Source organism: Labrus bergylta, chromosome 10 (genome assembly GCF_963930695.1).
Source record: "Labrus bergylta chromosome 10, fLabBer1.1, whole genome shotgun sequence".
Classification (NCBI taxonomy): domain Eukaryota; kingdom Metazoa; phylum Chordata; class Actinopteri; order Labriformes; family Labridae; genus Labrus; species Labrus bergylta.
In genome coordinates this window covers 22,950,654-22,976,121 of record NC_089204.1, presented here as the reverse complement: position 1 = coordinate 22,976,121, position 25,468 = coordinate 22,950,654, and the positions used below count along the sequence as shown (strand labels likewise).

At 42.4% G+C, this 25,468-nt stretch overlaps 1 protein-coding gene and 1 long non-coding RNA gene across 7 annotated transcripts in view; one reads left to right on the top strand and one right to left on the bottom strand.

The window, feature by feature from the left end:
* Window positions 1–21,924, top strand: part of pax2a (paired box 2a) — a 28,947-nt gene extending 7,023 nt beyond the window's left edge. For 4 of the 6 annotated variants that reach the window (XM_065959222.1, XM_065959221.1, XM_065959224.1 and 1 more), the window contains 8 exons: window positions 209–294; window positions 413–532; window positions 1,545–1,589; window positions 8,403–8,578; window positions 11,253–11,373; window positions 18,811–18,912; window positions 21,087–21,173; window positions 21,371–21,924. In XM_065959222.1, coding sequence (XP_065815294.1) covers window positions 209–294; window positions 413–532; window positions 1,545–1,589; window positions 8,403–8,578; window positions 11,253–11,373; window positions 18,811–18,912; window positions 21,087–21,173; window positions 21,371–21,492 — 859 coding nt within the window. In that variant the 3' untranslated portion in view covers window positions 21,493–21,924. Of the gene's footprint in view, window positions 1–208; window positions 295–412; window positions 533–1,544; window positions 1,590–8,402; window positions 8,579–11,252; window positions 11,374–18,810; window positions 18,913–21,086; window positions 21,174–21,351 lie in introns of all 6 variants that reach the window. The other 2 variants (XM_065959226.1, XM_065959225.1) reach the window with 1 other exon arrangement.
* A 229-nt stretch (window positions 21,925–22,153) lies between these two features.
* The window catches only part of LOC114920175 (uncharacterized), a 53,985-nt gene continuing 50,670 nt past the window's right edge, over window positions 22,154–25,468 (bottom strand). Inside the window, exon 4 of the long non-coding RNA XR_003808477.2 lies at window positions 22,154–23,838. This is a non-coding gene — a long non-coding RNA (uncharacterized lncRNA). The remainder of the gene's footprint in view (window positions 23,839–25,468) is intronic.

Below are 25,468 nucleotides of genomic sequence, written 5' to 3'. Positions count from 1 at the left end.
ATTGGCTATTTGCGACAAGGGAAGGAGGGGCTGAATATGAGGATACAAGCGGCCCCCAAACGGTGGAGCACTTGTACATGCACGGGTGTAAGTGAACCTGATGTGGCGTGTTTAAGTGTCCCGGCTGGGGCGGCCGGGTTTTGGGTGTGAAATCTCCATGCTCTGGAAGCGGTATTGATTGATCCGTGTCTGTTGTTCACTTTGCCAGGATTATCCGCACCAAAGTCCAGCAGCAATTCCACCCGTCCCCTGATGGATCTGTCACACCACTCTCCACGCCGGGCCACACTATAGGTGAGCGGCGCACAGATTACAACAACATCAGAAATACCCATTCAAATACACTTTTAAAAGAGTTTTTCACATGTGCAAACACACCAATAAAACAGTCCAACTCTGCTGCCTCCATCAGTGCCCAGCACGGCCTCGCCCCCTGTGACCAGCGCCTCCAACGACCCCGTGGGATCCTATTCCATCAACGGCATTCTGGGTATCCCTCGCTCCAACGGCGAGAAGAGGAAACGAGACGATGGTAAGAAAAAGGGAACACACAAAATCCCTTTGTGTTTTTTTTTCTTCTCTCCCCATCCTTTTAATTCTCTCCATCACTCGTCTCCTTCATTTTTTTTTTCTCTGTGTGTGAAGAAGAAGAAGACGAAGATGACATTTATGACAGCGCTGCAACCGAGTGTGTTTCTGTGTGCTGTCTCAAGTGACTTGTTATGTTGTATATCAGGGCCGGGGCGAGTGTTAAGAGAGAGCGTTGTGATTCAATCTGCTTCTTTTTCTTTTTTGATGCCTTGTGTTTTTACCATGCACCCACAGAGCTGCATCTCTATTTTATACCATGCTTAGATGTACTGTAGATATCCTATATAGCTGTCTTACAACTCTAATCCCCCCCTTGGCAAGGCATCAGTGCTGCTGCTTCTTACTTTGATTTCTATAAAAAAAGACAGAAAAAGAAGCTCTGGATTGACACAGCCAGTTATTTAATTATCTGCACCTCATAGTTACATAAACACGTTTTGACTGTTTTTTTTAATTGTTTGAGGATGCACAGCATTAAAAGACCCAAGTTTTTTTCTTTAATATTGTACACTAGTCTATACACTCCCAAGGGACTGGCATGAAAACAGACCTAGATATGCTAAAAGATTAAGTGGAAGCTTATCCGGTCCAAGCCAGAATTTCTCATTCCAAGGCAAGAGAGTGGACACACACCGCCTGAGGGCTAATAGATTATCGGTTTTGCAAACAATTGGCTTTTTTAATGCCTATGAATTAACATGTCCCTAGTGGAGGCCTGAACAGGTGTAGGAACAGACCGGTGCAGGCAGGGAGGGAGGGAGGGAGGGAGTGAGGGAGGGGGCAGCGTGTGTGTGCAATGTGCATGTGTGTGTGTGTGTGTGTGTGTGTGTGTGTGCGAGCATGTGTGTGTGTGCTGCATTGAGGGGGCTGATGGGATGATATGGTTGAAAATGATATCAAAGAGCACTCATCACAACAGGCCACTTCCTTCTTTTATGTTTCTGTCTCTTTAGTTCTCTGGAGTGGCAACCACTTGGATGGAAGGAAAATAGGACATTGTAAGTTCAAGTTAGACAACCTTCTCTTTTGCTTTGGTCAATCAGATCACAACTCTTTCCTATCTACTGCTGTTTCTGCTCTTCCAGGTTGCAAGCGTATTAAAATGAGGTGGGGAAGCCTTTTTTCAAATGTTAAGGCTTTCAGTTTGATAAACAGTCAGAGCAATGTAGCTTATTTAAAAAGTATTATCATATAAAGATAATCAGATACAGTTTCTTATCAAATTAAGTTTCTCTATTTTTCACAATTCTCTATTTTGGCTTACCTTTTTAGTTTTTCTCAAATTATCTCTGTGATGTAAAACAGTTTGTGTTTGGTTATTCATTGTGATTTTTTAATCACAATTTTTAATGTACACAAATATTGTTGACGACTGTTGTTTAACAAAACAAAGCTATAAGAAAGGTCTAAGCCTCAAGAGCTGCTACGTCTAGGTCACATAACAAAAGTACCTGCAAAAGTGTTTACATGTGAACTTGTCAGACAACTTAGTAAATACAGAACCAGGTAAACATAAAATATGTAAGTGAATAAATACTTAATGAGGGGAGATCTAGTGGTGCAAACTGTTTTAATGTTCCTCACTTTCTGTTGCATGTCATGTGTTTTGTGTCCACATTTTTGGTAATTTAAACAAAATAACCGTGATAAAGAAGGCCTTGTACAGAATGGCGATAGTTGTACTGTGTGATCTCGGTGTGGCTGAAGTCAGCGGTTGCCCTTTGAGGAAGAAAAAGGTCCCCATTACTGGAGGGCTGTAGAGATAATGTAGTGTGACACGCGTTATGTACACCGGGTCCCCCGTAAGACGAGCTTCAGGGACATAGGTGCCATCAGAGCCATTAATCTGTCCTTGTCATGTGTTATTGCAAATTAAAAGTAGCATGTTACACTGGACGGCTTCAAGTGAAGACGGGAGGAGGAAGAGGAGCAGGGGGGATTAGAAAAAAAAATAGTGGGAGGAGGGAGAGAGGAGGTCTCAATGAGAGTTGAGCAAGGATCGGTTTTAGGATTTGTGTATGCACACACACACCTGATGCAGGGAAGTGTGTGTGTGGAAAGAGTGTCTGTTTGCAACTTCAGAATCTTCTCACACAGCGAACATAGTGACATTTAGAAGAATTTGCAATTCTGCAGAGAAAAGCTATTAATTCACAAATTAACATCTCCCCCCTCCCTCCCCTCCCTCTATCTTGGATGTGCAAGCTATCGCAAAGACAAAAGAAATAGCCTTAAGGGGGGAAAGAGAGAGTCTCAGCCCTATCTGTGCAGAGATTGGTTTGCATGTCTGCAAGCAGCGATACCAATTATGCCAGTGCTGGGAGAATGCGTCTCAATGCACTTCCCCCCTCCCCCCCCCCCCCCTCCCCTCTTCCTCTTCCCACCACCGCCACCACCCTGAATCTATCCATAGCCAGATTTATTTGTGTATCTCATTACAGGAAATGGAATGTTGTTCCTGCCAAATGCATTAATAGTGAAGTGGGGAAATTAGCCTGTTGTACAGCATGCTCTCGCGCAGTCATTTAAACCTATGGTGGAAGTGGAAGCCAAGAAAAGAGAGAGAGGATTGGGTGACAACTGCAGGAAGATTGTCAAATGTGTATTATAGAGCAGGATGTCTATGCACTCCTTTGACAAGTGCCATCCTCGAGTCGTTTTTCGAGTAAAGGACTGATCAAATTATCATGCCGGATTTGCTCATTTTTTAAAGGAGATGTTGTCTATGTAAAGTCAGTGCTTTCCTTGTCTTGCACACAGTGACAGGTAGCTCCTGACCCGGCTCCTGTTTGCAGTCAGGTTGATGTGACCTAACTGTATGTTGCTCTCATCGGGCCCGGGATGGAGCCCAGTGGAGCTCCGGGGAGGACAGGCAGGCAGCAGGGAGCAACGGTGATAAATTAGATGGAGAAAGCAAAGGTCATAACTTGTGATTGTAGCGTGGGTGTGGGATGAGTGTAGAAGGAGCTTATGAGTGTGTGAGCAGGGAGGGGGGGGGAACAAATGCCCGAGCAGGTTGTTCATTCATGACATTAAAAGAAAGAGTCATATCAACCTTGTGCAGTAGGTGCTGAAGAAAAATGAATACAGTGGCTGTTTTGATTTGTTCAAATTTGATATTTGGCCCCTTTTGAAGATTGCCCGTTGCGTATCTTTCAACACATACGACCCATTTGTGGAGTTCAAATCAGTTAGTGTATGGATTTGAACCTGGGCCTTCACTGGTTGGCTAGTCAAGCCAGTCCATGACAATGAGTCAATAGAGGATCACTTTAGAAAATAAATGCATCCAGAGCGAGGCAGAAATAAATGGAATCATGAGCACGATGATGGCCCTGATGGGCTGTGTTTGAGAGAGAAAAGCTCAGGTTTGAGAGGGGCCGCAGAGCGTATCACAGAGACAAGAAGCTGTTAGGGCCCCGACAGTAGAAGAGGACACAAAAGGGTCCACATTTTATTTCTCCCCCTCCTCCTCCACCTCCTGTGCTCTACCTCTTCAACATTTAATTTATCCTCTTATCGTCTGCCCTTATTCTTTCTGAGACTTGTGGGTTAACCGTTCAGCAACATGGCTGCATGAGACCCCACGTACAGTTGTAAACAATATACAATGAGAGCCGTCACAAAAAATATAAGGAGAGGGAATTCACTCAATGGAGAGGAATCATGTCAGAGAAAAGTCAATTACGGGCAGCGATGCCGAGAATTAATGGAGCGATGCATTACTCAGCTTGAGGAGGGAGAAAAGGCGAGAGAAAAGAGGGGATACGTTAATTGCATTTCCACAAATACTTGCAGCACAGGGTGGCAACGCTAAACGACAGACTGGTCCAGAGGAGGGAAGAGGAGGACAAAGAGAAAAAGAGAGGGGAATAGAGACGCACTAAAGAGGGAGAGGGTTTACTGCAGTAATATCCATATAATCAGGTCATTTTTGACTATAACAGAGAATGACTTATCTTCTTCCATTCAAACAAAATAATCTATATTTAAACTTGCATTCAATGCAAATGTAAAATAAAACTATCTTTTTTTTTTTTTGCACTGCAGGGATCTAGCTTAAACTTTTCTTTCTGCATTTTTTCTGCAATCTTAGTTAACTTCCATTTGATAAAATTAAAATATTTTCTGAATTTCAAACACTGCCACATTTTTTTTTTCCAAATCACATGTGGATGGATCAAAGGAGCAAGTCTTTGACTGTTTTAATCTACCGCCAGCTGATGACCCCCTCCCCCCGTCTTATAGACTTACTATAGGACTTCATCTTGACTTTTTGCATTGGCCTGGATCTGTGGTTTAAAATCAAAGTAAATACGATAACTAGAGTTGAAAACACTACAAACCCAGCCTCAGTGCAGGCGGTGAGTGCAAACATCAAATAAGCATCTCTCTGCCCGCTGACAGTCAGTACACTGGTTGGTGGTGCTAAATCGAATTAATAAAGCTCTTAAACACGCCACAACATAACAGGATCTTAACAGCCATGGCAGTGCTGCTGTCTCTCTCCCCCACTCTCTCTCTCTCTCTCTCCCCCACCCCACCCAACCCACCCACCTCTCTCCTTTCCGCTTCAGAGCTTTCATAAATATAGCTAGCTTACAGGGGAGGAGTGTTCACCCTCTGGGTATACCAGTTTGTTTGCACTCTCTCTCCACCCCTCTCTCTCTCTCTCTCTCTCTCTCTCTCTCTCTCCCTTTTTTTTCCAAGCATAACTGCATTTTTAAAAAACATCAACAAATGATCCACAATTTGCGATGGCATCATTTCACCTATCAGCAGAGGACTCGCAGCCTCTGATCTGGGAAACCCCGCGCCATTGATTTACGGAGAGCACCAGGCGGTGTGGAGGAATTCATTTGCCTTTCAAACAAGCCCCCCCCCCCCCCCCCCTCCTCTCTGAGTTATCTTATCACAGGAACAGGGGAGATGAAAGAAGGACATAAAGTACCACCGTGCCACCGCAGGACGTTAACATCCCCCTTAGAGACAAAGCAAAACAGAACAGCTTTTGATACGATTGTGGTCTGTGTCACAGTAGCTTCTGTCATCGGTTAGATATTTAGGTGTGTGTGTGTTAGAAAGGCTGAAAGTGCATGAGTAAGAGTTCGTTTGATAAATGAATAGAGCAGCTTTCATTTCTTTTCTCATCGTATTGTCTAGTAAAGGAGAGCAGCTGATCCTTTTTTCTTAAACAAAGCTGCTCAGTCCACTTATGTTTGAACACATCATGATAAAATACCCTTCTACAGAATTAACGGAAGTGCTATAATTAATTGTCTTATTAACAGAGTGCATCATTCTGTTAGTTCAATGTAAGAAATGAGACATGTGTCTATCACAATCTTTACATTATCTTACTTCATCTCCAGACCAGGACTCCATTGTCACAAACTGTTCCTTTAATTTTTTTCAGTAGTAAACATCGCTTAATAAGGTCAAACAGCATCTGTCTGTGAAAGCTGACCAAAGAAAGTATCGATCAGAGAGAATGCTTCTTTAGAGTCGGATGTGTGAGTGTCACTGTTGGAGAGTCTTGTTTTTATCTCCTCACACTTTGGTGTTAAAATGAAGAAACGCAGTCAGCTGGTGCTGTGGGAGAGATAAGAGAATACCTGCTGAGACACCCAGAGGGGTTGAAGAAACACTGTGAAAATGAAGCAAGGCAGTCAATGAGACACACACACACACACACACACACACACACACACACACACACACACACACACACACGCACACACAGTATCTGACAGTCGGGCTTCACAGCCCACTTGACACGCTGACTGTCAAAGGATGAATCTGATTTATTGCAGCTATCTTATGATATATGTCAAACATGAAGCTCTAATGGTGAATTCTGAAAATAAATGATTTACTAGTTTCCCCACTTAAAGGCCAAATCAGTAATTTTTTTGACCACATAAATGTGAAATATATTCTGATACTTAACTTTAGAGCTAGAGACTTAAAAACCGAGCAGTCTGAACCAAACCTGAAAAATTAGGCCTGTTTTACCCCAGTTTAGAAACATTTACAGTTTACCAGAGGCTGTTTAAGGCTGTATAATTGGACATTTAATTTGATGATTTTTGTTTACGTTTTCATCAAATAAAAGGCAGCAACATTATCCTATGGAGGGATTTTTTCTCCTCCTGCAGCCAGTTCAGTAGGCCTGATTAAGTGTTTGAGGGGGAGCTGAGTATAAGCACGATCCTCCACAGTGAATGACAAACAGTTGCTATTGATCCGGCTTGCCTCTTTTCTCACACCAGCTGATACGAGGTAATTAATGACTCCTTTTTCTTCTGTACCACAGACAACAATTGAGTTTCATACAGCAACACTAAAGCTGCCCCACCACCCAAGGGGAAAAAAGAAAAACTGCTCAAATATTCCAAATACAAAAATACATGAGGCAGGAGAAAGAACTGATTCTTTCATATATGTTAGACAAAGCTACAGTCGATATATTTAAGCACTGAAACACACACACACACACACACACACTCTGCCATCTACACACACTCGTACCCAATTGCAGTCCTCTATTCCATTCTCTCCATGGATCTATTTCTTGGTGCAAGTCGGGTTCATCCGCTGGCCTCAGCCATTGAAAAAAGGTCAAGCAGCCGAGCAGAATGGCAATAACGCCCCTGAAATGGTACCATCAGTGGAACATGATTGATCAATTGAATTCCATAGCACAGAAAAATGTGGGATTAAGTAGAGTATTATACGCACAATGAGTTGAGGCATGATGTTCATTCCAAGTTCATTTCGCCTCCCCTCCTCTGCCGGCGGATCAGGCAATCAATAGCGGCCTTGCATATCATATATCACCGCCGGCTCGCCCAGGAGAGAACATAATCTGCTGCAAATTTAGAATGACAGATTTGTATGGGAGCTAAAGCCCTCATCCGCTGTTGGCGGCCGGGTAAGAGGGGAGGAAAGGGAGGGCGGCAGGAGGCGGGATTTTGTAGTGGAGGTTCCTGGGATACAGGCTGGAGGTTTTAGCTGCAGAATGGTTTTTTCGTTCAGTGTTCGGGTCTTGATGAGGGAGCAGAGGGAGAGCTGAAGCGGCAGTGGCCGAGTTGATAGGGTCAGAGATCAGAAGAATGAGGGAAGCATACACTCATTTGTTTATATAGAGTGTGACCAAGTGAGGAAATGCATACGCTTGCCCTCAACGCCCCATCCTCATTCGGCCCTGAGTGCCGTCCACACTCCATTCTGTTTTCCAGAAGACAGGCAATATGCGAGGGGGGGGGGGAGGTGGATGTAGAGAAAGAGAGGGAGACAGAGAGAGGGAAGGGTAATATGTTCAGGAGGAAATAGTGCAGTTAAATAATGGCTCTCCATTTCCCGCCGGCAGAATGAGAGGCTCTGTATGTAATCGGCAGCCCCAGTTTCTCCTCCTGAAACACACGCTCTCCCTTACAAGTATATATTTGCACTGAAGGTAATCCATCAATTACCATAGACCTATCACATGATGACCGTGCTGATGGTGGCCGCGACGAGAGGTGGGGGTGGAGGGGGGTGAGCAGAAAGCTGCTTGAGTGAGTGTATATGTGTGTGAGGGGAAGACATAGAGGGAGATGAAAGGCAGACATGCTGGTGGGTCTCCCTGAATTTACTCCTGCTCCTCATCCGCCATCATTCTCACACCCGTTAGGCTCAAAACTAATTTCTCCTCATGCTTACCTCACATTGCTAGAAATGTATTAAGTAAAAAAGAGTCGAGCTATGCACTCATGCAGTTGTTGTTGCCTTTTCCCCCTCTCCCCTCCTTCCTTTACCTCTATTTCAAGATGGCTCAGATGGTTCAGGCCCTGGCAGTGACTCTCAGGGCAGCGTGGAGAGTTTAAGGAAGCACCTGCGAGCTGACGCCTTCACCCAGCAGCAGCTGGAGGCCCTTGACCGCGTGTTTGAACGTCCTTCTTACCCTGATGTCTTCCCCACTTCAGAACACATTAAACCTGAACAGGTAAACGACGCTGATTTCTTTACACCCTCACATTTATTGTTTTTGCACCAAACATTATGTATGTTTTTCAACTCTGGTAACAAAAGGGGAAAGAAGCCGCACTGTAGTCCTTGTGGGTTACCTGGTACACATGCTGACACAGGTGACAAAATGCTCCCTGCAACTTATTTCTCAAAGCAACCTGCAAGCCTATACCCTATTCCAGCGGATAACCTTTATTTACATTCATTAGACTGTTAAACAACAAGAGGACTATTAATTTTTCCATTGGAACTCTATGTGGGTGCCCATGCAGCCTGAGCAGTGCCCTAATTGAGTTCATTTTCATCTCTGCGCGATCGCGGGGAATTACAGCGGCGATAAATCAGGGGGACAGCCCCTCAGCCTGCTATACAGCCCCTAATGCAGCTAATTACCAAAGTGATTTCTACGGCAAGATCAATACCAAAACGAATTGGAAATGACTTGCAATCACAAAGACTGGAGGAGAAGGTATTAAAAAGGCGAGGAGAAGGTGGAGGAGGGGGGAGAAAAACGGCATCAGAATAGTCCAGAAAAATCAGTTTTAATTTAATGTAATATTAATCAGGCTGCTTTCCACTCGTTTTGTGCACCTCCTCTTTTCTCCCTGTTTCCAACACCCCCTCCTTTTCTTAAACTGGTGAAAAGGTGGGATATTAGGCTATTAGGGGCTTGTCTGGTGTCTGCGTCAGGGCATTAAAAAGCCATTTTGAAGAGGCCAGGCTGAATAGGCCTCATCCCTCCCACACTTCTGGCAGCCATGTGGTCGGGTCATTCAGGCCCCTCTGTGCTCGCCACTCGCCCTCCGCCCAGCCCTGCCCAGCCCTGCCCACAGCCCATCTGCATGACAAAATGGCTCTTGTGCTGCAGAGGCCCAGCGGAATAGAGAAGAACATCCAGCCCAGTGCCAGGGAACAGTTGTAAGCAGACAATTAGAGTTTATCTGGGATAGAGGCAGACAAGACCAGGGTCACCAACTCGCCCCTGTGGGACCCCCAGCCCATTGAGACAAACAGATGCACTCTGATACAAACACTCGCAGACACAAATGTGTGCACACACACTTATCTTTTCAAAGAAGAAGAAGAAGAGTCGGGTCAGGAAGTGTCATCTCATTAACAAACAGGATTTATCACAGCTGCCTGCAGAGTCTTAACCTCAGATTAAAGTGAATAAATACTAAAGAGACTAGCTTGATCCACACATTAGGTCTGCATGTGCAGTTCTTATCTCCTTTACTTATTGTTCTGTATTATGTTGAACATGTGCAATAAGGGAAATGTGCTTTTGTGGTAGTCATTGGTAGGTGCTACTCTGCTAACATGTAGATTGTTGTTTGTTTTTTGATGTTTTTTATTTATTTATGAGCACTACCGCAGACAGGGACAATTAAGTATATTGCATCGTATAGTATGGTATACATTGAAATGTATTGTATAGTATCATAAAGTATAATTACCATATAGTGTAGTATCCATTGTAGCCTATTCCATTGTATCAAATAAGGTTTATCACATCCTAAGTCACATCATATCATATCGATATTCAGCAAATGCTTCATTTCCTAGATGGCAAAACTGTGACACATGAAACTGGCTGCAGAGGCACAAGTTTTATCACAATTGAAAAGTTTTTTCAAAACTAGTACTCTATAAAATGTGTAAAACAGTAAACATTGTCATTGGGCAGTGCTACTCTGTTTACATGTTAATTGATTCTGTTTCTTTTTCAATCATATTAATGTGGACACAGCTTTATGTGTGTGGCATTCCAGTCCAATAGGACCTTCCCTTCGTGGACATAAAGTGTATTGCATCATATCGTATCGTATATCGTATTGTATCATGGTACAGCAAGAGCTGCATTTCCAAGACTGAGAAGCTGCGAAACATGAAAAATGGCGGCCGTTCATGTTTTATTACAACCAAAAGAAATGTAAAGAAAAGCTGGAAAATTAAGTTACAAAATAATCCAAGTATGAAACACTATTTAAAATAATTTCAATCCCCTTATATTTGTGTTCATCCTAGAAACAAAGCACAAAGGCTGATTTTGAGGTTTGTACTCCCCTTTTAAAAAAGCACACACCACATGTCTCTCCTGTAACAAAGCCCTGAATGTCTCCTCCCTTGACTGGTCACAGGGATGACTGCAGTGGAGCACAAAGAGCCAGCTGACACCCCGTCCTTTCACTCCTCGCCCAATCCCTCTCTCATCCCTCTCTCCCTTCCTGCCTTCTCCTCAGACAAGCCCTAATGCATGCATACATCATAGGTCTTGGTAAAGCATGGGGAGTGGGGAAAGGACGGGTTGGTGGTGGTGGTTTGGGGGGGGGGGATAGTTCACAGAAATCACAGGAAATATTCAGAAAGGAAACACGGCCAGAGGATCACAGGCAGCTTCCTGAGATACACAAGGGGTTTCCATCAGGCATATTTTATATAAAGTCTCCTAAACTGGGAATTTTCCTCTAAATCTAGCACCCAAAGTGGGCTTATGGGCAGTGCATAGCTGAAATTAACAAGATCAGGGAACATTGTGGTGGAATGTGAAATTAATTTGTGTTTAAAGTTGCTATCTCTGGTTTCCAACCTTCTGACATGTGCCTTCCTCAGCTGACATATTTTTGCATTTGTTGTGTATTTGTCCACAGGCCAATGAGTACTCGCTCCCCTCCCTGAACGGCGGCCTGGAAGATGTAAAGCCAAGCCTCTCCTCCAGCGCCAGCTCCGAGCTCGCCTCCAGTGTCTCCCAGAGCTACTCTGTTGTGACAGGTACAATCTGACTCACGCTAGGTTGACCCCTAAAAGAATGAAAAACCAGCTGCAGCAGGTTGGGAACAAGTGCGCCATGGTGCTTAAACTCAGAACTTGACATAGATTTGGTGGTATATTCGGCCCTTCTTCTGCTGTACATGTTGTTGCATAGCATCTCGCCAACCGTTCTACTCGCGAACCAAAGAAGAGGAAAAAACAAAACAAAATTATCTAGATGCTGTAAAGTTTTCCAGTTCCTTTGTCACCTATCACAGGTGAATGCAATTGGGACTAAGGCATTGTTTTGACCCGATTTTCAAAGTTTATAAATTCCCAACATCCCTGATATCTAAAAGCATATTTATCCCCTAATCAACAGAGTTCATGTGTGCATACTATTGCAGATGGCAAAGTAACTTATTCTGTTGAAAACATGATGCCTTCTCTAACTGAATACACTGTAAACTGTGAGTCTACCCCTTCAATTTGACCAAGTATTGCAAAATCTATCATCTTGATAATGCATCATCATCGACTCATCATCTCCTTATGGCAAACACATTATCCAGCCATATCAAATTCTCACCACAAAATGAAAAAAGTCCTCTGGACCACTTTTTGCAGCACTCTGTGAGTTCATTTGCCGTGGTACAGAGCGAGGCGATATATCATCTGAGCCCATTAAATCCTACAGGCCTTTCACACAACTGCTCCTAACTGGCTATTGTGTTAGCCTGGATTGGCCCGCTAACAGATTGACTGGGAGCACTTCTCATGAGAGACAGCTGCTGTTCTCGCCGCGACACGACGTTGTCATCAAAGGCTATGATAGCCTGTTGATTGACAGCGGCTGGAGTGGCAGCGTGGCTGGCTGGCTGCCTCATGCTGTGGAGAAGAGGGACAGATACAGAAAAAAAATGAAATTACACTTTGCAAACTGGCTCCTGTTTTTAAAAGTCACTTCCTCAATGAGCCAGAAGTTGAATGCAGGCGCAGTGTATTAAATATCTTGTAGTGTTAACTATCTGTATCATATAACCCACCTTGTATTGCACCATGGCTTCTTTTGCTCTGCTGTCAAGCTTGATGTCCGCCTCGTTAATTGAAATATTGTTTCTGTTGAACCTCTTTCCCAGGAGAGGTTAGGTTTACTGACATGAGAATAATATACCAGCCTTTTAATGAAATGCCCATAATTATGCAGTGGGCATTGAAGTCAATGAGTCCACTGTGTGTGTGTGAGAGAAAGAGAGTAAAGAGGAGGACAGCATGATTGAAAATTGTCGTGGCCCTTCTCAAATGATCCCTATAGTCCGTCCCTGGACCCCAGCACAGAGCTACAGAAAAAGAAAGACCCCTTTTTTTCATTCCTGAATATGTGGGAGGTAATTTTGCCCCAGAAAGTTGGGCCTCAGGAGAAGAAAGGTGTGTTTTTGTCTTTTACGCCGGGCTCCTCCTATGAAAGCGGTCTCGCTCCGGGGAGCACACTCATAGCAGGTGGCTTGTAGGCCACCTGGGGGCCCCGGGGCCTCCTAAAGCGATACATGTGAGGGCCACAGATTGCATAATGAGGAGGCAGACTAACAAAACTTTTTTTTTAAGTGGAGTTTGACAACATGCTCTGGAACGTGCGTTAAAAAAGAATGTGTTTATTAATTAAGCCAAGAAGTCATTTCCAGTAAAATTTTATTACTTAATTTTAACGACTATGCAAAGTAATGCTTGTTGCATTTGATTGGATGTAGGTTGTCAGTGCATAATATTATTTTTTCTGCCATTAGCAATCCCTGTAAATAGGAATGTATGCCAGGGCTGAAAAAAGCTAAATTACCTCCCTCACTTAGGCTGGGATCCAATTATCAATAAATTATGCTCTCATATTGGATGGAGCTACAAGATTATATTCATTCTTTAAATGTTTTCTGCTCCCAATTAAAATGCATACAGTTATTGATCTTGTTGATTTTTATGTCCTGGAATTTGCATAATCTATTAAAGATGAATGATTAATGAAGTGCTCAGTTTCGCGTTCCAAGGGCGCCAAAGAGAAGGCAATGTCGGCCATTTTTGTGTCCTCTGTTTACTCTAATGTGTGAAAGAGACAGTTACCTAGGAGGAGAGGAGGGCGGCGGAGCAAATCAGGGAGAGATTTAAGGCACTGAATCACACCACTGGTGTTCACAAGGAAGCAACAATCATTTACAAAGACTAGTAATGAAATAAAACCATTTTCATTTTAACGTCTTTTGGGGGGAAAACTGAATTTGTCAGCAATTATTTGGAAGGAGTATTCTTATATCCTCCATCAAGACAAACATAAGAAATCTAGTTTTGAGCTAATTCATGCAGGTAGATTATGTTCAATAGTAATCATGTTAAAGCTGGTATTGTGCAAATCTGACTGGGTAAACAAGGACATTTGCAGAGAACTACTTTTACTTGTATGAATCAGTGTCTAGTACATGAAAACAGTGTTGTGTTTTGCATATACATTGCCAGAAAAACAATTATTAATCCCAGGTCTCTGGATTAACTGTTTATGTGTAGTTGTCAGCTAGTATCTTCACAATACATACAGTATCCAGTATCTGGTTTACAATATTTAAATCAAGTTTTGCTTGAAAAATGGTGGTATGATATTGTACAGTAGTTAGTATGGGTAGTGAAATAGGGATGACTGAGAGTAGCCTCTGTGCAGGCTGTGTTTGATAATCACTCTCACCAGAGCCTGTGGGGAAGCTGAGTGTAAATGCCCCCCCCCCCCCCCCCCCCCCCCTCTGGCCTTCTACAACTCTAACACATGTGGAAATCCAATGCTTCTCCATCTCTCTTTATATATGTCTATCTTTGTGTCTGTTTCTCTATGAGTATTAAAAGGACCGAACTTTAAAGAGGAGGCAGAAGAGGTTAAAAGAAGCTTTATTTTGGATTGATTTGAACTGAAATTAGCCTTGTTATTTTGACTTGGCAGTGGAAGCTTTTCTCTGCTGGATGGCAAACAAGAAGCAGCCACCTAACCTGCAGCGCCTGGTGTGTGGCCTAGTGACAAACGGCTTGTCTGAGCTCACAGCCCCCAGCTAGGAAATGAATGTTTTTATCAACTCCCACAACAGCATAATTACCTTTAAGCACACATTGGATAATGAATGGAGATTTCAAGCTATTTGGGCCAAGAAATTATCTTTACTCACTCATGATTGGATGCAGCTTTGATGTTCTTATATTACTTTTTTTTATGACCACTTCCAAGATGCAGGAGAGTGGATGTAGAGATTTGACTGATTGTATGTAATAAATGTACACTAAGAAAAATAAGTTTTGCAGTGGTCTTGAACACAAGTTCTCAGCAGGTCAGCGTTTGAAAACAAGAGTTCTGCCGGTAAATGTTTTCTTCTCAGAAGTTCCTCTGTGTACGTTTAAAAATGAAATGCCCACTTGAGAGCAGGCTGTTGCAGCTATATCTGAACGCAGCACTCTGAGGACTGCTGTAGGTTCTTAAGAGTTCATTTCTATGGTTGATGGGGTCTGTGGACCTAGCAGAGACAGATGTTGGAGAACTCTATAGCGTCTCCACCCGCTCAGAGATGTGTTTGCTGGGTAGAAAGAGTCCCCAAGGACCAACAAGTTTATCTTCCATCTCCATCATCGGGGCCTGTGATTTGACAGGCTCCCTTTACCCGAGCTCTGCCTCGTCTCCAGGACAATAAGCAACACCATGTCTGATTAGTTTCAGAGTTCAGTGGTCTTGAACGCTTGCGTTTGTAGCAGTTGTTGTTGTGCCGTAACCTGTTGTCTGTTTGACAACGGTTGCTGAGGGGCTGAGAAAACAGAAGCTAACGGTTGTGCACAGGAGGTCTGGAATACAGTGTAAACAGACTTTGCCTTTTCTTAAGGTTTGGTACCCTCAGTATTGTCTTAGAGGTCAGATTACTGTCCTTGAGTTTAGGAGAGCCCTGCAATGTTACCTTTATAACAAAGAAGGGGAAAAGGAGAACAATTACATAGAGAATCTGCATGTGCATGGCTCAGTTAAGAAGCACCTGAAGGGATAAGAACACACTCTACCTTTCTAAATCATTACACACAGTAGTTGGATTGTGTCTAAAAGCCAACACTTATAGAATCTGAGTTTTTTTTTTTTTTTACTATTTTATGTTTTAAGGTTGTGTCAGGAAGTGTCCTTTATCTGGGGATGATGGTGGTTGTGGTTCACTTAAATCAATGTTAGACAAAGTAGACTTTTGAAAGCTGTTTTAACTTTAAAGACTTGAACAGACCATGTGTAGATATAATTAAGTAAAGAAGTGAACATGTGCACTCATTCCTTTATTGTGTTCTTGTTCCAAGGAGATTTATGTCTTACTTTTACAGACAAACTTTCGGTCCATCCAATTAAATGCTGAAGCCTGGTTATTAGAATATTTCTGTACATGTCAGAGATGTGTCAACCGTTCGTTTTAATGATTTGATCATGTGTTAAAAACTTACTTTGTTAAACCATTTGTCTCTATAAGATGAAAGTATTTAGTGTAATTGCACTTCCTCAGTCTGAATCCACATTTACAGCTGCCACAGAGACAAAGAGAGCGGTAGAACCTGCTGTGGATTTCTATGGGAAAAACAGTCAGTTACGTTGCCTGGTTTCCTGGCATAAGGTTCATAGGGCTGACAGGGTTGCATCCCCCCTTTCCATAGAACAGCCCTTATCTTAATGAGGAATCGCAACACACAGTCCTGTTGTAAAATAACAATGACGGGGGAAGCAGCTAATGAGGCTATCATGGTGTCGGGACAGAGCCATCTCTCCCCGCAGGCCCCAGCGAAACAGAGCGGGCTCTGCGGCAGACGTGGCGAGGCCGGAGACGGAGACAGAGCTCACATTGATTGCACGGGTTCAAGAGGCAGAGCCGGTGAAATGAAAGATGCCAAGACTCATCAGCCAAATTAGATCAAAGTGTGGAGTTCTGAACTGTCTGCAGGCCGATTGTTTGGGTATTTGTGGGAGTGATTTTGTTGTGAGAAAGCAGCCGTGAGATTATGTTGTTTGTTTTCCCAAAAACCTTTGGGAAATTTTTTACGCATTTGAGCTTGATTGATCAGGCGCGATGTGTTGTTGCAACATTTCACTGGTGCATGTTCCCTGCTTAGTTGACTGAATTACTGCAGGGTGCATATGAGATTATTATTATTATAAGCTATGTAAATGAACGAATCAACTGAAGACTGCTTATCTATTCAGGAGTCATCGGAAATGTCTGGTCTAGAGTTGTTAAAAGATAGAAGTTCATCTTTGTTTAATCATACTTCTTGTTGGGTTCCTATTCTTAAGGCTCCTTTCCTCATGTCTAACACAAGACATTTTAACCTTAATCAAACCTAACATTAATTTAGATCATATAAGACCTTTTATATCCATGTCAGAATAGGAAAGTTTTCCATTTTTTTTCATTTCTGAATGGTAGCAGCAAATAGTCATTTTTTGGCAATTTCATTTGAAAGATTGGAAAAATAATCATTAACGTTTGAAGCCTGCTTGCGTGTTGTGACATCAGAAACTCATTCTAATTCACTGATACCACAAACCTGCATCAGTGTATGCAGTATCTGTAGTGTTTTGCTGAGGGCATGATAGAAAAACAAATAACTTTTTGATCATTTAGAAAGCTGAACATCCATCCCACCATACATCTGAGTGACTGAAGTATGCCCAGTAAGTGTGGAGAGGCATGTCTACATTACATCCAGTTCTTTTTCTTTTTTTTTCCATCTGGCAGACTCCCACCCATCATATCCACCTTCCATGTGTGTAAAGCGGGAGCCCCATGAGGCCTCCTTTGCCCCCTTCACCCCCTCCTCTGTTGGGGACTCTGCTCTAGCTGACATCTTGCCCCACCAGTCCGGCCTCTCTGTAGATGCCTTTTCTCACAGCTAGCCTGCCCATGCCTACGGCCAATATGCCAGCCAGACCTTTATAGCAGGTACTACTTTACTCTAAGGCCTCAAAAAGTAGAACAAAGTCCAATCAAGCTAAATCTTTAGTTCAAGTTTTCCCCCCTTTTGCTTATTTTTGTTAATTTTCTAGTTTTCAAACATCAGATTAAAGCGTCCAACTGGCATGTTGCATGTTAGCTGGCCCCACTGTTGTGTACACACAGGAGCAAAACTGACTGTTTGCCCCTCATTAACAGCCCACAGGCTCTCCCCCTTCTCTACAGCTCTGACCCCTAACTCATCTCCCAAGTTAACAAAAGGGCCTCCAGGTCCATCCAGCCTCGTGACAGGCCCGAGGTCTGAGGGGCCAGAGGAGGCCAAAACAGGGAGGGGTTGGTGCAGAGGCAGAGATGTAGAGCTGATGCTGGGGCCTGCTTTGGACCTGTGTCTCCCCGTCCCGAGTGACCCTTCATCCAGTGCTGTCACTGTTAATTACAGGACGGAGCAGCGAGCAGACGGGGCTTTTGGTGCTCCTCTCCGTTTTAGCTGCATAGAATGTTTGTATTTTGTTGGCTGTTGCTGCAGTTGTACATTTTATGGCACATTGATTTCATAAAAATCATGTTAAATCTTTGCTTAAAATGACATGCCAAATGTCCTGCGATATACACTTATCACCTTTAAGACAATGCTTAGAAGCAGCATGAACAGTTCAGAATACTGAGGGAAATGATGCAAACGAGAAAAACATGCTGCACCATTTTTACATGGGATCTTTTATTTACAACCTTTTTCTTTTACAGTATCACAAGATGATCTTGTATACTGAGAGAAATGTTTATGTTGTAATGCACTGCATCAGTAGCATAATTTGTTATGGCTACATTTGTGTGACTTTAATTTGCTCCTTTGAAATATCGTGATGCAGCATTAGTGGTATAGAGGAGAAAATCCTACTTCCTGTAAAAAGTGAAAGATGATGATTTAGCTACAATTCAAGAGGCTTTGTAGGAATGCACATATTTGGATCAGGACATGTAATACAATCCTTATTGTGATTATAACAACATAACATTTATCAACATACCTGGCAAGTCCCAGGATCAAACATGAATAATGGTACCCAAAGAAAATATGTTCCATTTGTTTTACAGCAATTTCCAACCTTAACAAAACTAAAGCATGGTTACTTTTGTATGGTTAGGGTTGTGCACTTGCAGAGCTAGGATAAAAATCATGGTTAGAAAAAGTCTGTAGTGACTTGAAACACAAGGCAAGACTTGTTTTCTATATTTTCATCTATCTGGAACCAAAACCAATACCTTCATTTTAAACCTGATTACATCAGGAGCTCAGGGTGCAAAGTCCTGAAAATCTCCTGCACTGTGCAGTAAAATGGAACACCTCTTTCCTTCACTTAAAAAATACATGTCCTGGAAAAACAAAAATCAGAGCATTGACTACATATCCACCCTCCCTGTGTACATGCATCCTTGTAAGACTTCTCCTCCTTTGTGCCTGCAGGTCGAGACATGGCCAGCACCACCTTACCTGGCTACCCGCCTCACGTCCCCCCCACAGGACAAGGCAGCTACCCCACCTCCACACTCGCTGGAATGGTTCCTGGTAGGTGACACTGCTCCCTTTTTTATGATGCCATTAATTTGATTTTTACATGCTTTATTTTCACGGCACAGTATCCTTCAGTTGATCTTGTTTGAAGAACTTGAGGTCGAGCAAGTTGTGATGTTTTTCTGTGTTGCCTTAGAGAGCATACGTGTAACACATAAAACACAGCAGAGAGGCTGAGGCACCTTAAAGCCCTTCTTCTGACTCAAATAGGATTGAAGCAGGCTTGTTAGAGCTTTGTTAGACTGCGGTTAGCGTTGCGGTTAGCGTCTGCGTACGAGGACATTAGATGAACTCGATAGGCGATCACCACAATCAGTGGCCGTGAGATAGGACAGTTCCTCTCAGTTACACTCCAGCTCCCAGCGCTCATTACCCTCGTCGTGTCCACACAGCGCGCTCTCCCCGGCCCCGTCGATAAACACTGCTTTTTCGCCTCCCCGGACACCCCGGGCTGCAGAGCGTATCTCTTTCCCCTCTACTTAACCTGCAGTTCAGGTTCACAGCAAACAGTTAAGGGTCAAAACACAGAGGCGTGGAGGGCCTGTAAATATTTAAATCACTATCTCTCTCAGGGATGAGCTCCAGTTACACGACCAGCGGTGAGGATGCTATAGCTGCCAGCGTGTGTAGATCTCTCCACAAACAACTGAAAACACAATTCCCTTTATTGCTCTGAGACTTGTTCCTTTCACGCTGACCCATAATCAAAGCAGGCGTGCAGTACTTACAAGTGTGCATGAGGGTAACATTTTCAGACACATGGAGGTAAACGCTGATACTTGAAGGTAAATGACTCTGCTTCATTGGATTATAAACCACTGGAGAGTGCTTATGGATGTACTCACCAAGCACACAAGCACAGCTCCCTTCTTAATCCAGAGGTCGTCGTTTTTCTTCGCACCAGGGTGTGAATGACTAAGATTTAGTGACCGGGCCCAAACACTGTTAAAGCAAAGGCCATTCTTCAGCAGCTTCATATAAAACCCAGCCTTTATAGTCTCGTAAAAAGAAAGAAACCTGTGGACCCACAGCGTCGCTCGCTGACATCCCCTCAGCCTCCTCTACTCGTCCTTTCCTCCACGACCTGAGCAGCGAGGACAAAATGAGAGTTTCACAAAAGCTATTAGGGAGTTTTGAAGCGGAGCATCATTACTTAAAATCAGGAAAAAGGAGCAGAAATTGTCACTTAAGGACACACTCGAAGATTCCTAAAGACTAATATTGGATTAATAGAACAATCTGTGTACTTTGAGCGAGACAAGCAGCATAGATTAAATACCCAGTGTTGGAAAAGCTAGTTTAAAGGTGTAGCTTTGTAAACCTCCGTTCAATCACACTGTAAGAAGTTAAACTGCAGCAGAGCTACACAGGGGAAAAATCAACTTTGATTAATTTGAAATACCTAAGAAAAGTATGTCAAAATAATTTGTGCGACGAAATTGATATTGTGACACAAAACTAAAACGTAACATAAATACCCATGAGTCAGCAAACAAGGTAACTTAAATGATCTTCAAAACGTGCTCACCTTGTCAGAGTTCATAAATCAAAGAAGGAAAAGTGCTCAATATTCATGGAAAAGTGCAAAAGTGTCTGCTTTTGTTTTTATACTATGTCCATCAGTCAGAGCCAGTCAGAACATACTAGAGTCTAGGTCGGGTTATAACACCATGCAGCTTTACTTGGGTAGCCATGCCGCCTCTTAACAGCTCGCAAATTTGAAGTATTGTTAATAAAATGAAATAACTAGAAGTATGACTGACGTATTGCATGTGCATCCCTTCATAGCAGTCAGGATGAAAGTAAAAGGCTGCATGGCTAGTCGGGTCAGGGTCAAATCAAAGTATTGAAGCACAATAAACAACAATAAAAAAAAATCCATGTCCTTTTATTGCCCAATAAAGTGAAATAAAAAAAAGTAATTTAACTACTTTAACCAAATGCCAAAATGAATGTATCTGAAATTCCAGCAAGCTTCTGCAAAATCTAATTTACCCGTTACTATTTCATTAAATGAAGATCACGCCTCCCCAATGTTGTATTTTCCTCACATATATTGTTTTTTAACAGTATTGTAAGACATCTTCACTTACCCAGGTTAAAGGACCTTTTTATGATTCGACAAAAGGCTTTTCACTAATGTGTGTTTGTTCTGGTTTGTTCTGTAGGAGGGGACTTTTCTGGAAACCCTTACTCTCATCCACAATACACCACCTATAACGAAGCATGGCGGTTCAGCAATCCAGCACTACTAAGTAAGTCTCTTCTTTATCACAAAATCCTTATAAATATTCCTTTTATACTTAGTTATATACTTACACGAACTTTAATTTAAACATGTTTCTTAAATGATAAACAGTAAAAAAACACTTGTATCTTACATCATGTTTGACCTCATGGTTTCAAACGGCTCGCTCTTCTGTTAACTTTCAGGTTCCCCTTATTATTATAGTGCCGCATCTCGTGGCTCCGCACCTCCCACTGCTGCCACTGCCTATGACCGCCACTAGTTACCATGGAGACCAGCACAAACTGCAGGGCCAGGGCTTCGGCCTCCATATTGTCCCCGTCTGAGAAACACTGAGGTCAATGAGAAGCGAGGAGGAAACCCGTGACGTGGAGGAAAGATCAGCGAAGTGGATGTTGGTGTACCTAACCCGAGCTTCAGCCTTTACACATGTGGGGGTCAAACTGCCCCGCGGGCGTCCAAAACTCACCCATCATGCCCTGGATCTCTCACAGGGCCTGAACATTTCCAGAATGACTTTAAGAGATTATATAAATATATATATTATAAGATATTAACTGAAGAAAAACAGTGTGAAAATACCATGTGGAAACAATGTTGTGGGTTTTTAATTTTGTTTATTTGTTGCTGTTGTTGTTGTTATTTTATTCATGGATCCTCACATTCCTTTCATGTGATGAACTGCAGTATTTTTTCTGCTATAAAGAGAAAAGTCCAGGGGGGGGGGGGGTGCTAAAGGTCCCATAGCTTGATGGTCCAGTGTGGTGGGGATCCTCTGACACTAAATGAAATCTTGGCTACACACTCCTAGTTAGGACGGCTTCAATCTGGTGCTTTGACTACGTCTTCTGCTGTCATTTCTCCGGACTCCACATCATCAGATAAACACAGCATGTCCTACGACTAACCCTATATCGACCAATGGCAGCATCACACTCCCTGTGGCACACAATCAGATGTAAAAAATGTAAATCATTTTTTTTGAAGTATTTAAAAAAAAAAAAACATGGGAGTCACAGAATTGTCTCACCAGACTTTTAAATACTTTAACTTATTTGTTTCTGTCACTATTTTTAATGTAAAGAAAATCAAAGATCTCTTCAAAGTAGACGTCACATTTCCAGCATTTTCCAGTCATGTCCACACATGTTTGTCTTTTGCTCTTTTTTTGCACTATAACCTCAGCTAATTCAGTTTATTGGGAACATTCACTAATTATCGAGTTTAATTAAACTACAAACTGTACTCAAAAGTTGAAATATTTATAACAACTCAAAGCAGACAGACAGAGAGATGTGAAAGCGGTGCATTCAAGGACCTGAGGAGTTTTTTAAGCCATGGCCCTATGGCTACATGAACCATCTCTCCTGGGTTCATCTTCATTCAGCTACTTAGTCATACCACTAGATGCCTACACAGTTTAGAGACGGCTGTTTGCAGTTGAGCAAAGCAACTGTAAATTAGCTTCAACCAATGCCTTACAAACCTATTTTTTCAGCCTAAATTCATGCCTGTTCAATGAAATTATAATTGCCTTTACAGACACATTTTTTAACCGCCTCCTTGATTTACATTTTTCTCTCCATTGGGACTGAAAGGAAACACTAATTCAGTTTGCTTTTTTGGAAAAATATTTTGTGAATGTACTTTTGACTACATTTGCCAAAGACTTAGTTTGATATTTAATATTTTATTTACAGTATATGTATGCATAAATAAAGCAGTATTATCTTCGAAATAAGTAGTCAACACTGGTGTATGTGGAACAACACAATGGCTGGAATGAGAAAAAGGTGAAATTCAGTGACTCCATCGGTTGCAACAAAATGCTGCTTTGTAGAACGATTTGTGAATAATGTGAAGACAATTCTTCTCTGTAAATAATATCACACACACCGCTACAGTATCATACTTATGTACTGGCTCCCTTTGTAGATATACAGACATGCATTACATTTGTGTCTTAATGTAATGTTGTGCCCTAAAGGAAACGGCACAACTCCTGTATAACCTGCGGCTGCATTTGCTGTCGTGGCAGGTTTCAGATGCTAACATCACGTAGCTTGTCTTTGTCATTTTACTTTTGTTTTTTTCATGAAAATGTCATGATGATGTTTTATGTCACTATGCAATGAGTTATATGGCTTTCTGTATCATCCTTTGTTGTTGGGCTCAGATAAAGTAATCCCCGTGGAGAACGACGTGAAAAGCTAAGACGTGCAAAAGACCTCCTGCATAAAGATCAAACTGAAGTCCTTGGCAGCAATCAAAGATATTGTCCTGTTTGTAGATGTTGTGATCATTATGTTAATCCAATTTACAGTCATCTGTGCCTCCATGTATAGACACGCATCCACATGTAATCCCAGTCGCCCATCTCTTCTCCTTCCCTCCACTTCTAAGGCATCCAAGATGGAGTCTACTTTAGTTCCACACAAGCAAATACATCCTCTGCTACCAGGGTTTACGTTCATTGTTAAAGGGGAACCAGATAACAGAGATACAGACTGTGGTCCTGCTCTTCAGAAGAAGCTCTCCTCCTCGTATTGCACTTGGGATTTGCCTTTCTCTGTCCACATGTAGCTCGACATATCTGAAGATGAAACACTGGCGCAGAGAGTGAGCCAGCCACCGTCAACCAGGCGAAGTCCACCTCTGGAACGGGTCTTCTGCTGTTGTAAAGATGAAACAGGAGACGTGTCATGGACGTAAAAAAAAAAAAAAAAAAAAAAAAGGATTTCTGATGAAAATCTTTACAGAAAGCCTTGTGGCCTCAATCATTGTTCTGTTTCAGTTTTGTTCCAATTCTTTTTGTGCACATGAGAAATAAATTCTTTTATATGTCAGTCGTTGACTCGGTGTCCCCTCATTATTAACCCCATAAGAAAATGATTCAGGGTTCAAGGTTCCCGGGGAGCGTTCCTACTGCCAGTGTATTGATGTTTGGTTTTATGAACAGAGGGAGCTCATACAGGTTACAGCTCTCAGACATTAAATACATGACAGCTGCAGTGCATGTGTGCGCAGTACATCGGAAATTCAATATGTTATGATTGATATAATTAAAATGATCAGCTATATTTTCATTGTTCTTTTTTAATTTGTATTTTTTGTTTTGGTTGTTGTCTCCACATCTCCCTGTCTGCCAGTCTCTCTCTCTCTCTGTGCATCTGTCTCCGCCCGGTCAGCCGTGGTCAGAGTTCGCTAAGTCTGCTTCTGCTCGAGGTTTCTACCTGTTCAAATGATTTTTTTTTCCCTTGCCCCGCTTATTTGCTAGCTCATTGGTGGATTAATGTTGGGTGTCTCTAAATAATATAACCCAGAGTATGGTCCACCTTTGCATGAGTATTTACACCATCAACTGTATGAAAAATGGACGACTATCAAAACCCCAAAAGGGAAACCAAAACATTTTTTTGCTCCCCTCAGCAACTGGCAGGAGCATAGATCATTAACTCCGCCCCCTCCATGTAAGTAGATGAGTCGAACTAGAAAATCAAAATACATGTAAAATCATTTTTTCTCAGCTCCACCAGCCGATGTCTACCGTGGGCCCCTGCTCCAAATGACATCATCAGTGAAATATGCCAGTGCCAATCGGGGGAGAATTTTACTTTTTTTTGTAGAACTGGAAAAGATGGAGGCGCATCATCCAACATTATGGATGATTTAAACACATAAATCCCTCTATTTGTTCTTTCTCGTCTATCACAGTGCTTTGTAGGTTTTATATTGTGTGACACCTGTAGTTCTTCACCTTCATATTTTCTGCACAATTAAATGTTTGAAATATGATATAAAAGGTCGGGTACTTTGTTCTTTGTTTATAGTTTCCTAACTCCACTTTTGTTATGATTTGGCACTTTACACAGTATGATTGAAAGTGATTGATTGATTAATGGATTCTTACTTCAGGATTCACTCAGAGATGAACAGCTACGTGTTTATAATGTAGGAGAGTGGAGATAAAAGAAAAATGAAGAGAAACAAAAAGGCAGGACAGTTGGAAGGTCAGGAAAGTGATTCTCCAGCTTCTGACTGGACTTTATTTAATGATGCATCGGTTTCATCCTGCTCTACCACACTGCTGCTGCCTCACCTCCTCTCTGCACTCTGAAACACACAAACCCACTCGGTTCATATTCAATTTCCCTGCTTTCTCTGCCTATTGTTTATTTCATGGATCCCCTGTGAAGCATCAAAAGCTGCTGTTTCTGTCAGCCCCCTAACTGTCCTATGTGTTTGTCATTCAGGCCTTGTTAAAAGATAAAAACACACACACACACGTACACACACATACAC